The sequence below is a fragment of the Periplaneta americana genome, chromosome 4 (assembly GCF_040183065.1).
Source record: "Periplaneta americana isolate PAMFEO1 chromosome 4, P.americana_PAMFEO1_priV1, whole genome shotgun sequence".
Lineage (NCBI taxonomy): Eukaryota > Metazoa > Arthropoda > Insecta > Blattodea > Blattidae > Periplaneta > Periplaneta americana.
In genome coordinates this window covers 52,040,708-52,059,598 of record NC_091120.1, presented here as the reverse complement: position 1 = coordinate 52,059,598, position 18,891 = coordinate 52,040,708, and the positions used below count along the sequence as shown (strand labels likewise).

The 18,891-nt window shown below is 36.7% G+C and overlaps 1 protein-coding gene and 1 long non-coding RNA gene across 5 annotated transcripts in view; one reads left to right on the top strand and one right to left on the bottom strand.

The window, feature by feature from the left end:
• Positions 1-18,891, top strand: part of LOC138697803 (uncharacterized) — a 285,016-nt gene that overhangs the window by 158,275 nt on the left and 107,850 nt on the right. The window lies entirely within an intron of this gene.
• LOC138697797 (uro-adherence factor A-like) overlaps positions 13,537-18,891 on the bottom strand; it is a 24,031-nt gene continuing 18,676 nt past the window's right edge. The window contains exons 5-6 of the mRNA XM_069823309.1: positions 18,609-18,891; positions 13,537-16,372 (exon numbers count right to left, since the gene is read on the bottom strand). The exon at positions 18,609-18,891 is cut by the window's right edge and continues 54 nt beyond it. Of these exons, the coding sequence (XP_069679410.1) occupies positions 13,745-16,372; positions 18,609-18,891 (2,911 nt within the window). The 3' untranslated portion in view covers positions 13,537-13,744. The remainder of the gene's footprint in view (positions 16,373-18,608) is intronic.

Below are 18,891 nucleotides of genomic sequence, written 5' to 3'. Positions count from 1 at the left end.
TATTTTGTATAATCGTTTTTGCACATAGATGTTCTTGACCTTCGAAAGCCATTGTAGAATCGTTAAATACATAAATGACAAATGTTAGTACTTCTTACTGAAATTAGGTGTTTTTCCGAATGGCTTTTTCCATCACCTCCAGGCAGGCGGTAATGTTTCTCCTTGGTAAGGTCATACCGTCCACAGTCAGTAGTCTAAAATCGTATCGTTACACGCTAATAAGTAACAGTTGATATAGCGTCAGTAAAATGTATAAACAGTCAACTCATAGGGGTCCTTAAGAAATGCTTTGAATAACATGTATGGCCGTTTTATGTTTTACTTTAATTTGTGGTATCGTATATTTACAAATTTGTTTCACAAATTGATGAGTAACGCTAGTTCAGAAGTGAACTTTAACGACACGGCTTCACCACGTTAGAAAACCACAATTGGGAATACCCAGCACTCACAATACACGACTGGCATATCTTAAGATGTTTCGTATTTTATAAGATAACATTAATTTATAGGATGATGCCACTAAACCGCACATTTTAATAAATGTCTAGATTGTAAGTCACGATCAGTTGAGAAGAAGTAGATTGCACGTGTATACACGGTGAACCATGAGTAATGTAATTAATTTCAGGGATTATTCTTTGAGGTATTTTAAACAAAGTTTAATAGGCCTACAGTTTTACTCGTTTTTGCTTCCTTTTCAAGATAAAAATTATTTTATGCTCGACCATGCCGAAATGTAGTAATTATACACCTGGTAGCAGCCCTTTAATGGACCTCATTAAAGTACACCTATTCATTAAAGTTCAGGTGTTCCGCCAATCAGAAAGCACCATATGAAAGCGCAAGTATAGATTTCACCAATTGCACAATAAATAACCTACATTTGAAATAAAGTCAGTTCTGTTACTATAATAATTAGCGTTAATTGTAAATAATATTCAAATAAATTCAATTTGTCATCTCGTTTTTCAATGTATAATTCAAATTCAAGGTTATATCAAGATTAATGTTTCTTTTACTCTCTAGATTATATCAAGGTCGTCGACATCTGTTTCTCGAAAAAAATCAATACTTTCGCGTCTGCGCACATCTCACAATTTACGAGGTAGGCTATTGCACAAGGTCAGTTCCGTTCCTCACTTAGATAAAATAACATGAATACTTATGAATAATTTCAAGTTAGAAATATGGTCGAGCATAAAAAGTCGTATGAAACTTGCCTATAATGGTAATTAAGACACTCGTATGAAAATTATGAAATTCGCTTGCGCTCGTTTCATAAACATACTCGCGTCTTAATTACTACCATTATAGGCTCATTGCATAATGTACTATTATGTGAAACATTTCAAAGCGTGTTTCGGGAAAGCCATTAATTTAATTCCCAATATGCTCAGTCAGCTTAAGAGCACAGTGTATTATGATAATGAATGAGTGAAAGCGCTTTAGTTTTGTCTTTTAAATATGCAGAAATTTGATCCGAACAAATGTAACATTGTAAAATTTCTTTGCAGAACGAAAAGTTACATTTGTTCAGATCAAATTTCTGCACTTTAAAATACAAAACTAAAATTATTTCAATCATTTATTATCATAATACACATTTTTTTTCATACCATAGTTGCAACAGGGTCCCGCGCCGTGGCGTCGCGGTCTAAGGCATCCTGCCGAGAACTCGCGTTACGAAATGCGCGCTGGCTCGAGTCCTCATGGGGGAAGACATTTTCTCATGAAATTTCGGCCAGTGTATGGGACCGGTGCTCACCCAGCATCATGATGCACTTGGGGAGCTACGATAGGTAGCGAAATCCGGTTGCGAATACCAGCTATAACGGCTGGGAGGATCATCGTGCTAACCACACGATACCTCCATTCTGGTTGGATGATCGTCCACCTCTGCTTCGGCAAGTGGGCGTGAGGCCAGCAGCCGGCTGGTCGGTCTATGTCCTTCACGGGCTGTAGCACCACGGATTATTATTATTATTATTATTATTATTATTATTATTATTATTATTATTATTATTATTATTATTATTATAATAGTTGCAACAGGACGTCCAAATTCTCCAGACCTGACGCCACTCAATTTATTTATTTTAGATTTTGTGAAGAATTATGTCTATGCAGAGTGGCTCAGGACCGAGGGATATTGATGATCTTAAACCAAAGATTGCCTAAGGTTTTGAAAAAACTGCCCCGAGACGTTACGTCACACATGGTAGAAATAAGCCTCAGATATGAATTGTGTTGTGTACGCAATGGCGGAACGCTGAGGTCTAATGTGGATAAAACTCCCATATTTCTGGAATGAATTTACAGATTACTGAAATATAAATAGCAACAGTTCTCATGCTACAGCGTTTTTATTTCATATCTTCCCAAACGGATAACTCTGAATAACAATAAAATTGTTAATTTAATTACGTTTTCTGAATGAGATCTTTTATAAATAATTCCTGTAAGCTACTATTTATAGCGAAAAATGTAGATATCCGCAAGAAATGAAAATCGAGCTACTCATGGAAATAAGATCTATATAGAGAAACGAACATGGTAACCGTCGGATCATCGAGAATGACATACATTTAGCCTATTGTAATATAGTAATTAAACTATTAATTTAATGAAGTATTCTGAATGTGATCATTTTATTAATAATTTGCAAAAGTATTAATAAAGTAATGTTAAATAATAATTGTAATATTCGTAACAAAGAATTGATTCTTCTGTACTCCAAGATTGAGGCTTCAAGTGTTCTGATAATCACTCTTTCTATCTGTATTCTCTCTTGTCCTCTGACTTTTTTGTTGTGTTTCGGAAATCTCTCCTATAGCATTCATTGTAGATGTGAAACACATAGCTGTTATATATATATATATATATATATATATATATATATATATATATATATATATATATATATATGTGTGTGTGTGTGTGTGTGTGTGTGTGTGTGTGTGTGGCGTTCCTCGGGGGAGGGAAGGGAGGAACGTCCTCCTCACATTTTCTTCTTTTGAAAGTAAATACCAAATAAAATATTGAAATTCGAGGAAGATTCGATAATTTGTAAGTTCACAGCTATAAGAAAAACTCGGTTGATCGAGTTTTAAACGACGCGCGCTCATGTGCTGTAGAAAACTGTGACAAAGATGCGAGATTGTCTGTGTAGAGGAAAGGCACTCCATTCCTCCTCTACTGCAGTTAACACACATAGACAACAGCGCACTAGCGGCCAGAGAAAGAAGCAGAGTTTTAAAGCAAGTAAATGAACGGAGAGTGAGGAGATCCTCCTCTGAATCAGTCATGGGCGGGAAATAGAAACCGACTGGTCGTGCAGCAAGCTCGATACCGCTGCCACCTAACGATGTTGCATTCAACCGGACTATAACACATCTAGGAGGAGACACAACAAAAACAGTTTCAACGCAACGCTATGAAAGACACCATGTAAACTTTTTTTAAAATTATAAATCAAAAATATTATTCATTGCACTTTATATAGGCTACTATTCATGGTTTGAAACTTTCGTGGATATTTGAAAGTTAAAATCGGGTTTATGTAAAACAAGGAGGAAGTAGTTTTACGTAGTTGGCCCTGAAATTCACTTCTATTCATTGTTTACTAGACAGGGCAACAGCCAAGTTATCAGTTTTGTACAAATATATTTGAAACTGAAAGTAGGTAGGGTAAACCATACAGTTATTGGCCACCCTACAGTTATTGGCCACTTGAACTCTGATGTGTTATTATAAGACAGGATGTGCAAATAATTAATTCATATTTTGCCAGGTGGTAGCAGCATATTTTCTTATTTGGTAGTTACTTTAATTTTCAACAATAGAAAGCACTGTGAGATGAAACAGATGTTTCTGCAAAACATACGTTCCCAGGCTTTGGTTCTTGTGAAATTCTTAAGAACTGTGTTGTGGTTGATTCGTAATAATTGCTGTTTCTTTCAACTAATATTCATTATTATTCCGATTATGAGGTAAGTACGTCTCTATTTTCACTTAACACTTATAAATCGCAATAAAATACAATCCCTAAATTTTGAAAAATTTACTGGCTAATAACTGTTTAATTATAACGCATTTTCAGTTATTGGCCACCCCGGCCAATAACTGTAATTTTAAGATAATTTTAAAAATCAATTATTTTCCTTCATTTAACTTATTAAATGCCACTATTTCACTTGTATTTTTATTTTCAGTCAATTAAATGTGTGCATAGTTATTAGCCACGTGGCCAATAACTGTCTTAATGGGTGGCCAATAACTGTTATTATTTATTTTATGCTCTGGTTAGGTTATTTTTAAGACTCCAAAATGGGCTGACTATAAGCCAGAGGCGATGAAGGCAACATTGGAAGAATTGGAAACTCACTGGAGTTCACTTAAAGTCATTGCTAAAATGTACGGTGTTCCTAAGACAACCTAAAGATAAAAATAAAGAATGCTAAAACGGAAAGGTGATTTGAATCTTACAGCCTAGGAGGAAATTAATAATGAGTGTTCTGAAAATGTCATTTCACATCGAACACTGGATGCAGACAGGGTTGTTTCCGATCTCTGATAATGAATTTGAACCACTTCATGTGCGTGATGAGTCACACAACAGCTGAACTGTGGCGCGGGGTGACAGACCAGTAATGAGTGATCTCATAGTCAGAGTGCACGGCGACTCACAGCAGAAATTACCAAGAAAATCGAGCCTTTTTGGGAGGGGTACATAACAACCCTTTCCGATGCCAAGTATAGTTAAGTGAAACTAAAAGAAGCCTGCAATAAACGAGGTTTCGTTATTTCCAACAAAGGCATCTTCTGTGTACTTAATAAGATTGGTAAAGCTCGAATGGAATTAATTTGTATCATCTCGTGGGGTACGACGACTTGTGATGTGGGGTGGATTTGCATGTTTTTTCCACTCTGGAATTAATCCCATCTGAGCTTTGCCAGTCTTATTAAGTATACATAAAATGCCTTTCTTGGAAATAATGAAACCACGTTTTTTGCAGGCTCCTATGATTTTCACGTAACTGTACTTGGCATTTTCTTGGGCATTGCTACTGTGATACACCGTGCACTCTGATTATGAAATCACTCACTACTGGTCTGTCACCTCTCGCCGCAATTCAGCTGTCGGTGTGATTCCTGACGCACACGACGTCATTCACATTCGTTATCCGAGATCGGAAACAACCCTGTACTCAACAAGAAGCTGACAATGTTGACAATTACACCTATTATAAAATTCAAGAGATGAACCCCGGAATCTGACTCTCCATGACAATTTTTTATATTTTGTATTTTTTGTCGGTTATTTAACGACGCTGTATCAACTACTAGGTTATTTAGCGTCGATGTGATTGGTGATAGCGAGATAGTATTTGACGAGATGAGGCCCAGGATTCGCCATAGATTATCTGGCATTCTCCTTACGGTTGGGGAAAACCTCGGAAAAACTCAACCAAATGATCATCTCAAGCGGGAACGAACCCACGCCCGGGCGCAATTCTGGATCGGCAGGCAAGTGCCTCAGCCGACTAACCTACGCCAGTGGCCGACTCCCCATGACAATACATCAACAAGTGTGAATGAAGGTTGCAGTAGTCAACATTCTGGTGGTGGAAACATGTGAGAGCCACCGGCGTAGCTCGGTCGGTTAAGGCGCTTGCCTGCCGAACAGGAGTTGCGCTCGGGCGCGGGTTCGATTCCTGCTTAGGCTGGTTGGGTTTTTTCCAAGGTTATTCCCAACAGTGAGGCAAATGTCAGGTAATCTATGGCGAATCCTAGGCCTCATCTCACCAAATATCATCTCGCTATCACCAATCCCATCGACGCTAAATAACCTCGTAGTTGATACAGCGTCGTTAAATAACCAAGTAAAAAATCATAAGAGAGAAAACTTCTTCCATGCTAAAAAGAGTCGAGAATACAACAATCAGCAAGTTTCTGGTGTGGCCAGAGACACCTAAAAGAGAAGGCAAACATGATATAGAAAGATTGCCGTTTTCGATAACATCATATAGCTACCAGGATATGCACAGAAAGAAACGCAAACAGAAAGTTGTCCAAGAAAATAAAAAAGAAAGCGAAAACGTGAAGTTGCGAAAGAAGGAAAAGAGAAAACACAAATTACAAAACGAACACTCTTCAGAGAATTGCAAAATGAATCAAGTCCAATTTGTGACATTTGCAAGAAGCTTTCAGTGAAATTTGATGTGAAGAATGTAAAAAACTATTTTATGTAAATTATATTTGACGCAAAAACAGACAACACATTCCTAAAAAAGATGATGATATCTCCCTATGGCACTATTTTCTTATAAAGGAGAAGATTCACGTAACAGTATGGCCTTAAGGGTAGTTCGGAGGACGATGATTACCTTGAACTTGACAAACCAGCAACATATAAATAAGGGTCTATACACTAAAGAGACATGTGGATTTATATTTCACATAAAACTGGTATTGGGGCAGTGCAATGCATGTGTAAATAACTAATAGAAATAATAGCGACAGTTTAAAATAATATTTGCAGCCAAAACAAAAATAAATGTCTGTTATAGTTGATAATTGTGAAGTGGCCAATAACTATGCTGTCAGTGGCCAATAACTGTCAAGAAGTGGCCAATAACTATAATTTCATACATATTAATTTTATTTGGTCACTACTATCACACCGTATTATTGATTCCATTTTTGTAACAGTGATTTGAATAAAGGAATAATTGACAATTACAGATACACCAACAGTTCCTTCTTACAATATAATGCATTGAAATCTTCGACATTCAAACACAAAATTTTCTTAAGTGGCCAATAACTGTATGGTTTACCCTACTCCAAACTACATCATTTTTAACATAAAAAATTAATCGGCCACCGGCAGCTTAGAACAATAATGATAGTATGACTTTACAAGAACTGACATTCTTCAAACGTATGTGATACTGAACTTGTAAAATGTACTGTACATGTGGCAATACAGACCACGTGGGTGGGTGCAGTGTTCTCGCTTTCCTCAGATTATTTCCCATTCCCATTTCCATTTTTCCGTAAAACTGTTCCGGTTACGAGTTAGTAGCTAGTCTCTTCCAACGCGTGTGATGTAGTGTGCTCGAAAAATGCTACGAGGTTGTGAATTTCCTTGTAATTGTTAATTTGTGCAATTATTCAACAATGAATGGAAGTGAAATCATAATATATTTTGGACAATTTAGGAAACTCAGTTTACAAGAACAGATTATTGCTATACAGAAGGGAAGGCCAACCCCAACACTACCTTGTCTTACATGTATGCATGTAGGCTAATTTGTAGCATGTTTAATTCAAGAAGGTGTTATTTAGTGCTGTTAATTTCTTTCCTCCTCTTAAGAAATATGCAGGAGCCGCCACTGATATATCTGTGTGTGTGTGTACGTGCGTGCGTGTGTGTGTGAAAGAGGCGGAACTTTGTTCATATTCAGGAATATTCAAAAGTTAATTTGTATGGAAAGTGACTGTCATATATCAGTATATTTAGTGTCATAGTAACGAGATTTCCCCCCTAACAAAATCGTAAATGAAAATACCTTTCGACATCACAGTGTTTTATATTTAGTATAGCAAAACAATAAAGTGAGTAACATATGCTTAATTTTCCTTCACACAAGTACGTAGTTCTCTCCGTGCGTTCAAGTAGGAAGAATCTCAGAAACAATCTGAGAAGTCGTGACAAAACTACAATTGAAAACTTCTTCGGGAAATGGATATAACATCAAATTAACGAAATAAGTGATTTAGGTGGAAAAAATAATTTAAGTATACATTTATAACAATAAATGATTGCATGCAATAACTGAATAAACTTGTATCCATAATTGGTCAAATGGTTCTGCTAGTAGGCTAAATATAGGTCCAATGGAATATGCTCGTGGAATTATTTTCTTTTGCCCTGAAACGTGTATTAGAGATTTTTTGGTTACATCCTTATTCCGGAGAAGTCTTCATTGTTGACTTCGTTAATTGCCTGGGAAGACGCGCTTGCGGGAGAAAAAAAAACATGTTATATAAACGTTCCCAATATTTGCTGAAATAAGTATATTCACTAAGAATGCACGTAGTTGCAATTCGAACCCAAGACAAGAAGGAATGTGCCAGTACACAATTTGTGAGAAGACATTATGGTAGACTCAGGTTAACAGATCATGAAACTCGCTGAATTACAATTTGTAAGCTCGAATCCCACTCAGCGCATGGATCAATTATTTGTCTGTACCTATGTTATCTTGCAGGTTCTGATGCTACGTGCGACCCTACATTACGGGGGTTCCCAAATGTGTTCGCTAATAAGTACTGTATAGTTGTCTTTCACGACAAAGCGAAGGTCAGACTGGCAGAGGGATGAGAAAAGCATTCCAGAGAAGTACATTGTATGTGAAGTTTATACGGTCGTGTGTTTCGCGTTGTTTCTTTTTATATTTAAAGAAAGCGGATTTGTATCGGGGGTTTCCTACTACTCGCAAATTACGTAACTCACGATTGTGAACCTCAAGTTGAGTTAACTAGCTGAATATTGTCTTGATTATGTGTAGCATCTAAGAACGACAGAAACCAAATAGAGATAGGATTAAAACTTTGATATTGATGTTACGAGTAGGCCCACATTACAACGCAATAATAAGTGGAGTAGTTTCGTTCACCGATACCATTTTTATACATGAACATTACTATTTCTAGTCTCTCGGTATTTACAAAGTCGTTATCCTTCTTCAGAGGACAACCAAAATGTATAAAGTTGTTAATAAAATTAGTAATGTGTAGTTCATAACAAAATATTAAACATCATTCGAAAATTCCTTCCGACGCTCACTCAAGAAAATACTAGTAGAAACACTAGTAATGCCCCACTTCGATTATTGTGATTTTCTACTGACTGACCTCAATATCAACCAGTCGCAAAAATTACAACGTGTTCATAATTCTTGTGTTCGCTTCGTCTGCGATGTCCGTCGCGCTGACCACATTACCCCATCCTTCCAAACTCTAAACTGGCTATGGCTTAACGAACGTAGAAATTTTCATTCTCTTGTTCTCCTTTTCCAAGTCCTTCACACTTCTACACCTACCTACCTTGCCTCCCGTTTCAGTTACCTGTCATCATATCATAATCTCTTCACACGCACCCAAAATAGCCGCATACTAGCCATACCAACACATAAGACATCATCGTATTCATCATCATACACAATCTCGCTTTTGCGCTTGTGTAATACCCTACCCAGTGACATCAGAGACTGTCAGAATTTAGTAGCGTTCAAAAGCAAGCTTATTAAGCATTTTCTTACTGCGTAGAGTAGGTTTAATTTGTACTTAATCAATAAGAGAAATGCTTCTCTCTTCTTAACTTTTACAATAAACTGTCTATAAACTGTAGCTTTTATTAATCAGTTAATCTTTTAGTACTTTGATTTTTATTGGATCTGTAAATTTAATATTAATTGTAATTGTATTCTTAATATTGTAGTTGTAATCCCCTGGTAGAGGGGAAAAGAAGGCCTGATGGCCTTATCTCTACCAGGTTAAATAAATAAATAAATAAATATTGGATTCTTAACTATCAAAATACAAATTATGATATTTAAATAAATAGGTACTTACATGTTTTTCACAAAAAATCACAGAACACGGTCGTTCCGTCTGTCCTCAAGCCTTCTTTATTTGTTACCCATTGTTTCAGGGTACTCTGGAACGATGATTGTGTGGGTGGCATCGCGAATTCACACAAACCACACAGAATTGTCCTTGGACTGATGTTGTTTTCTTTCTCACGTGAGAATATTTGTATTTTAACTGAGAACAAAGTTTACGTTTACGTTTCGCGCGTATTGAGAAAAACGGTATCATAGTTGATTGTTGTCGGCAGAGGTTGTTCATATGAGGTTACAATAGATCTTTGTTTGTTTAGAGAAAATATTATATTGAAAAAACTGAAAAAAAAATTCAAAGTTTGCATATATGACGATTTGTGCAACAAAATCCCGAAAATATGCTAAAATATATGCAAAATAGACTATTATATGCAGAAACACCCGAAATATGCAAAACAATATGCAATATTAACTCTGCATATTCGTAATCACAAATGTTCAAAACGTATATAAAACTGTTTTTGCATGACTTTCAAAGAGCCTGTAAATATATGCATTTGCATATGAATCCTGGCCCTATCCAAACAATAATCAAATAGAACTAAGCCTCTTTGTAAAAAGAAGTATCAGCAATGTCCCCTACTTGCAATTAACTTCATTACAAAGTAACAGCGCGTCTAGAAGCGAAACCAGGTGGTCCGGGTTCGATTCCCAGTCAGGGCAAGTTACCTGGTTGAGGTTTTTTTCCGGAGTTTTCCCTCAACCCAATATGAGCGAATGCTGGGTATCTTTCGGTGCTGGACCCCGAACTCATTTCACCTTCATCTCATTCAGACGCCAAACAACCTAAGAGGTTAATAAAGCGTCGTAAAATAACCTACTAAAAAACTCTTTGCTGTACATTACGTAATTTCTATTCACCAATCCATTTCTCGGAGGTAATAGGGAGTGGCATTTTATTGAATAACTAGCTGTACCCGTGCGCTCCGCTGCACTTATTAGAAATAAATATAAAGTAATTACATAATTAAAATAGAACATTGGGTCCAGGGAACATTCGTGTTTGATAGAAGAATAAATCGTTTAATATGCTACTTAATTTAAATTGTATTTAAATAATTAAAATGCTATCATTTTGGTCCAGAGACCACTAATTTGGTGGAAATATAATTCGTTTAACATTTTTCTAAATTAGTCTTGAATGAATCTTTTAATAAATCACGCCAAATTAATAGAGTTGATTGTGTAAAATGTAAGAATTCACGATCTCCTATGCACTACTGCCATAGAATGAATAAATTTGTTTTTCTTCCTACTAAAAAATTTAATTACGGAACAACGACACTATAATCTGAGGCGGCGGTGGAAATGTATTGTATTGTTATTTTAAAACTCTTGTATATCCTTAAATATCAGTCCTATCAAAATTTTGCCTGGAATAAAACTTATCGGAAATCATTTTTAAAGAAACTTTTGTTATGTAATATTTTTCACAAAAATCAATAATAAGCGAGATATTTCGGTTTATTTAATTCAGGCCCCCTTATAACTCCCCTTTTAAATAAAGTATTTTGAATGCTATATAGCCTAAAATCTAAGTTACAACGAACTTAATTTATATTCCAATTTTCATCGAAATCCGTTTAGCCATTATCGCGTGAAAAGGTAACAAACATCCAGACAGACAGACAGACTTAAATATCAGTCCTATCAAAATTTTGCCTGGAATAAAACTTATCGGAAATCATTTTTAAGGAAATTTTTGTTATGTAACATTTTTCACAAAAATCAATAATAAGCGAGATATTTCGGTTTATTTAATTCAGGCCCCCTTATAACCCCCCTTTTAAATAAAGTATTTTGAATGCCATATAGCCTAAAATCTAAGTTACAACGAACTTAATTTATGTTCCAATTTTCATCGAAATCCGTTCAGCCATTATCGCGTGAAAAGGTAACAAACATCCAGACAGACAGACATACAAACAAACATTTCAAAAAAGCGATTTTTGGTTTCAGGATGATTAATTATACATGTTAACACCAATTATTTTTGGAAAAGCGAAAATTACCAGAAAAATTTCGCTTACAGATTTATTATTAGTATAGATATATAACGCATCGTTATACTACACAAAATTTATAGGTATCTACATAAACAAGATCTAAGGAAGTTTTTTTCATATTTGAATGTAGTGTAAGTTATATTAACAGCATATTATACAAAGCGTTCCATTCAGCTTATGGCCGATAATGTGCACACCTGCTACACATGCACTGCCGGTGTAAGTTGTGCCATTATTGATCCATTACCTCCCAAATATTTCTAGTCATGTAACTTCTATTAATAATTGCATGAACATAATTATATTTTTATTTCATAATAAGTATTAACTTGTGTTGTAGGTGTTGATCAGAGTGGTATCCATTTGCATTCAAAGATAAAATTTAATTCACACACAAAAGTTCTCCGTCCATAATTCTATTGAAAAAAATGTTGTTTGATGAGGCATGGTTCTATTTACGTGGTCATATTGCTCCACAGGACAATTTATAGATACCGTACTGGAGCACAGATAATCCCCGATTAATATACGAAGTACCATTGCATCATGAAAAAATTGGTGTATGGTATGTTGTAATAGTGAACAGAATAATTGGGCTATATTTCTTTCAGTTACAGTAATTTCAGAAAGGTATCATACAGAAATACCACACTGTTTTTTTTCTCCAGATAATAAGAGACTACTGCGTGTTCAGTTCAAAGTGTGTCATGACTCGCTGTATGTCGTCATGTGGCTAGTCGATGAGCCTAGAGAATTCAATCTTCCTACATTTCCGCAGAGGTGTATTACCTATGTGCCAGAGAAGTTGCCTGGCAAGTATGGCGTTCATTCTGAAGAGTACTTACTGGTATGTATGGTAACGTCAGTAGTGGCAGGAATGTGAACTGTTTGAAAATACGTACTGAGGCGAGTTTTTTTCTTACTGTCAGGATATGGGGAGAGCGTTAAGACGATTACTTACATACAGTATTTGTTGGCATTAACTTCGACGGTCAACATGGACACGGAGCATTTAATTCGTATTGTGGAATGTTGCCGTACGCAACCGATGATAACAAATACCCTGGGTACGACTTGCCCGTGCAAAACACAGTTCGAAAGAGGTTATGGTAGCACGCAGACTTTACAGACCGCCATCTGTTGCTACGACGTTCAAGTTATACTGTACACGTTCTCAAGTTCAGATTGAACGCCTTGAATAATAGGCAACTTCTCTGACATAAAAGCTGAAACTTGCTTCAAATCGCTGACTCACAACAGTGATGTCATGACACACTTTGAAATGAACACCAAGTATATGCACAGCACACACTGCCCAGGATTCTTTGGAATTAATAAGGAAGGTTTGTGATATTTCTAGAGAGTTATGGCCCTCATGTTCCTCAAATCTTATTGTGTGCTACCATTATTTGTTGAGAACTCAAAAACAGTCTACAAGAATAACCCCCACACTATAGATGAACTTAAAGACAGTATAAGAACAGAAATTAGAATAATTACAGGAGGACAACTTTTGAATATTAATGACAATTTTATCAAAAACTTTGTGAGGAATTTGAGAATACAGATGAACACTTGGAATACTGATAACTCCTGTAACATATGTTAGTAGTGAATATGAAATACAAATATAAGTATGTGCATGTTATTAATGAAAGTTACATGACTAGAAATATGCGGGAGTTTATGGATAAACAATGGTGCAATTGAGGTCGGCAATGCATGCATGTCTTGAGTGTGTGCTTCTTCCCAGGAACGGAATAGGATGCTCTATACTATAGACAGAGTAGTCTCAAAATGTTCAAAACAAACAATAATATAGTAAAAGAGAGAAGTTAGTTAAATTATTGCAGTTTATTATTGAAAATAGTACAAAAATCTTATTTGAGAATACTTTTTAATATAAATGTAGAATAAAGTGAACAAACATTTCATACTGATTGGAAATAAGAACTTGTCTATAAAATATATTCATGAATATCTGTAATGCTTCTAATGTTTATTTGGTTGAAATCATATAAAGGAAGATACCTTAGCTCATTTTTACCAGAAATCTTTGCTAGAGTCATCTTTTTTACTTTCTTCTCCAATAGATATTGGTTGATCACTATCTTCAGCAACAGATTCCGCAGCTAAATCTTTTTCTGCTTCAAGAGATGTCAATTTGTGGTCCTTACTAACATCAGAGTCTTCAGATACATTTACAGAACCATCACGGGACTGAGTATCATGTCTAAGTGTTTCCCTTTCTTCCGAACCTTTCTGCATTACTTGTAAATTCTTATTTTCATTTCCTACAGTAAGTCCGATATGATCATCATCATCTTGTTCAGTTAATGATGTAAGATGTATTCCACTGCTTGTTGCACCGATTGACACCTGGTGAGACCCATCCGTAACATCAGTGCCAATATCAGCTATAGTTTTTCCCACATCTTGATCAATTGTTACTACTATATGTACTGTGTTTAGAAGTGAGTTAACAGTATCAGCTTCCTTAGTTCGCACAGTTACTTGTGTTCCTGTTTTCTCTGATGATATATCCTCTTCTTGTATTGGTTGAATGTCAGCACTTGCATCAAAGAAAGATTTGTTTGATATTCTTTCATTTATTGTTCCAGTAGCAGAAGACGATTCTAAAGCAAACTCTTCGCTTTCCAATCCAAGTTCTTTGATACCACTAGAAGTATTGGAAATGTTACTGGAAAGTATGTGTGAAAAGCCTTCACTTCCTGTCATTTGAGAGGTTCCACTTGATGCAAGAAAGCTAGATTTATTGTCGTCGTGACTAGTTGAAGGGAGAGATTTGATTTCTTCACTTAGCGGAAATAACTTTTCTAGCAGAGCTTGATTGTCACTTGTAATGTCTGATTTAACTCTGTCAGTGGATTTGGTCTCTTTTATAATGTCAGATCCTGATCCTGAATCAGTTGATGAGTGAGAAGATGATTTTTGCTTTAATTTCAAAATACTGTCACTTGAAAGGCCACTTTTGTTGCGTTTCCCATTGGTTTTACGGATATTCCTATAAGAATGTTTCTTTTTAATGTGTGAAGATACCCATTCATCTTGTGTACTGCTAGCTGAAGAGCCTGCTGCACATGATTGAAGATCATCAATTTCCTTTAATATGTCTTTGCTCCAAATTTCTCTTTCAGATTCACTTTGGACAGTAGATGTAGATATAGTTGTCGAAACTGTTTTATTGGTTTCTAGAGACAGTGTTGCTGCATGTGGATGAATATTATCATTAGTAGTTTGATCCTGTCTTGGCTCATCAACTCTGTCTACTAAATCCTGTATTTGGGAAGAAACCTGGGGACTACTGTAAACTGTGACTGTTTTAAGATTTCCAAATGTCACATTTTTTGTCTCTTGGCTGGAAGAATGTGGTTCAATGGGCGCGAGATTATACATGTCGAGTAGATTCGTCTGTGATAAGCTGGCCCCTCTGTTTGACCTGCTTGGTGTAGAATCAAGTTTCGACATTTGTACTGTTCTACTAGTTGACAATTGAGGCTGGACTATAGTTGCTGCACTTGTATCAACTGTGGAAGCTCTTGTAGGAAAATCGTCAGGAACAAATCTGTATGATGGGCAATTTGTAGAGATTCTTGGTGATACAATAGTAGAGGTACTGTCTACTGTCGCAGTAGTAGAAAGTCGCTGAGAGAATGTGTATTGGTTTTGAGTTCTATTTCCAAATGTAAATGAAGAAGTTGATGGTAATCTTGCAGTTTGGAATAGCGGAGGTATGTAAGTACGAGGAAATAAAGGATTAAACCATGTCTGAATACGTTGTGGGAGTCTGTTAGTATAATCGTAAATGTTTCTGAAATTACTCGCAGTGTGGTAACTATGGCTGCCAGTTTCTGCAAACGAGTAAACTGGTTGGCTTGCTGTGAAACTTCCATAACCTGAATGGTTACTTGTTAGGAAGGCAGGAGGAGGTCTTAGAGGACTGAAGATAAGGGACCCAGCTGCAGATAGATTTTCTGATTGTCGCATTCTGAAGTCTCGGTAACTTCTATCTACTGCCTCACTTTCCTCTTCAAGTCTACGGAGCCTGCGCCTTGCTTCTTGAAGAATTTCTTCAGTAGGACTTGTTTCTTCTGAGCTGGATGTGTTGCTATATACCATGAGACGACGTGGAGGTTTCTTGTGTCCCTCCCTTCGCTGAGAGTGGCTGGATGATTGGGTTGATGCAGGAAAAGGAGGTATAAAAGGCTGTGTTGAAGGTGGTGTCATATATTGCAGCTCCTCCCCTGCGCCAAGCTGATGGGATTGCACAGACTGCACAACAGTACTGGGTTCATGACGAGGAGGCAATGGTGGTGGAGGTGGAGGTGGTGGTTGTGGGGGTGAAGTGGAAGAGGGTGCTGTTAATGGTGGTGCTGTGATGGTTCCTGAAGCTGCAGATAGATACACTTGCTGGTTGGTGGGGCTGGACTCAAGAGTCTGTTGATGTGACAGCAGAGTAACGGCCACGTGTGCGTCTTCGAGCTGGTTGGCCAAGTGGGCAGCATGGCTGGTGAGCTCATCTATGCGGAGGCGCTGTTGCCTGATGTGTCCCCGTAGTTGCTCGTTTTCTGTTTGCATCTCACGCAAGAGTTGAGAGAGGTATTGATTTTGCTGCTGTAACTCTCTCTGGGAGTCTACAGCTGTCAACTCCTAAAAAGCAAAGCAAATTATATCACTGACTTTAGCTCACGAAAAATAATTGTGGGGTTTAGTCACTCTGAGGAGGGAGAATTGCACGAAGACACTTTAGAATAGCTAAGATCAGTGGTGCAAATATTGGTTGCTACTGATCGACTTGGGGAGATGTGAATTCTAAATCCTAGCATATTATTGCAGTACTGTAAATATACCAAACAGAATTGTGCAGTTGACAGTAGAACGTGAACTTGCGAACATAAGTTGAGAAATTAATAGTCAATGTTATCAAAATGTGCAATGAAAAAGTTCAAAGAATTGACATTTCTTGTAATGTAAGCAATATAGACAAAGTACGGTATGTGGGTGTGTTAACTGATCAATACAGTAGAACCTCTATTATCCGTACAGTAAATCACGTACAGTTTTAACGCCAATCTCGTATTCTAATGCGAAATAAGCCGCGGTTTCTCTTTTCCCAAAGCTCCAAGTTGTTTGCATTTTATTTCGATACTTAGCAAAACACTTTTGACACCCGTGGAAGATATTTTGCATAGAAGATACAAAGTACGGGCACTCGAATAGTGGGGCAGAGACTGAATACTGCACGGGTTTGCTATAAATTGTGCGGAAGTTCTTGGGATAATTTCTTTGAAAGCAGGTAGTGACTATTTTACAAGTTTGGAAAAAACACCTTCAAGTAACTGTTCTTATTGCCGGCAGTAGTACTATGTAATGATAAAGACTTGTAATAATACACTCTAGAAAAATTAGGTAATACTGTAAGGTATAGTACTACATTTTTTCCGCAGCAAAGAAAGAAAGAAAAGAGCGAGAGAAAGGCAGTCGGATAATCCGCTGATCGGTTAATCGGGTGATGGATAATCGAGGCTCTACTGTATAAAAAATGAGAAAGGCAGAAATAAAGCTTGAGAATGAATTAAAATATTCAATAACGACATGGAAAATAATGGCATTCATCATAATATATTATTATTATCATCATCATTATCATTTGTGCTACAGTCTGAGATGAGCCGTGGCATCTTCAACAATCCTCTTTCGAGCATCCCTTTCCTATGTATTATATTTTATAGGTTTTCTATTCATTTACGTGTACTCTATCGTCCCTTTCAATCTGCAAGGTTATTTCACTTCCACTTTGTATAAATAACAGTAATTTCTTAAAAATTTGTTGTATATTCTCCTACAGAATGGTAAAATGAAAAAAAGGACACGTTCCTCCTGCTCCTGCTTTTCTTGAATGTGATATAAGGTATCCATCTGTAGAAATTTGTAACCAGTCTCTATGTGGGTATCTCGTCTCAATTGTTTTTATAGCCAGAGTCTTCAAAACTAGTTCATCTGTTTCAGACTTTTTAACATCTTCATGAGGGCCAAACTATTTCCTACATGAATGGAATGTAATAGGTTGCCTCTTATTAATAAATTTTCTTTCCTTTGAGAAATACTTGAGTCTATTTTAATTTTCTGTACTAACTTTATAAAACTTTTCTGTGTTTTTAATTTATTAGCTGTTTGAATATTATACCAACTATTTCCTGTACTTGAAATATGTTGTTGTTTTCTAATGCCAGGCGTTTGACAATAAAGTCATTTGACCTCTTGCACTCCAATATTTTTCAAAGATATTATCATGGCCAGCCACTGAAGCACAGATTTTGAGGTGTTCCGAATCCATTTCTTGGTTTGAGTTGCACAATGGACAGTTAGGGGACTGATATATTCCAATTCTATGCAGGTGTTTGACCAAACAATCATGGCCTCTTGCCAATCTAAATGCAGCTACAGACGATTTTCGTGGTAAATCGGGAATTAACTGTGGATTTTGATGCAGAGAGTTCCATTTTTTCCCTTGAGATTGTGTTATCAAATTTTGTTTGTTGAAGTCTAAGTATGTAGATTTAATAAATCTTTTCACAGAGTAATACGTAGATTTAGTAACAGATCTATAAGTAGCAGTGCTGCCCTTCTTTGCTAAAGCATCCGCATTCTCGTTTCCCAGGATTCCACAATGGGATGGTATCCATTGGAATACAATTCTTTTATTGAGTGATAATAATTGAGAGAGCATTTTAGTTATTTCTGCTGTTTGAGATGAGTACTTGAAATATATAAACTTTTATTATTTTGCCTATTGAGACAGCAATTACAAAACATTTTGTGGAAGGCACTCCACACCTCCCCTCCGTAAGCACGCAGTAAGGACCCTTGGTTTAGGATGTCTTACCATTTCTCTGTCGTGGACTGGAAGTATTTCTGACTCTGCTGCTCCTGCCGGCTCATCTACAGGCAGTGGTAATGTTGTCTGGAGTCCTTTATCAATCCTTTCCACAGGCTGCTGCAGACGAGTGGGATGTGTCTGCTGTTCTACCACGTTGTCCACCTTGTTCCTTGTGGTCATCACTTCATGGTGTAAGTGCGCATACAACTGCTGCAGCTCGTGTAAGAAGTTGGTCTGCGATTTTGCATGAGCCAGTGACTGTGATGCTTCTATTGCAAATTGCCTGCGA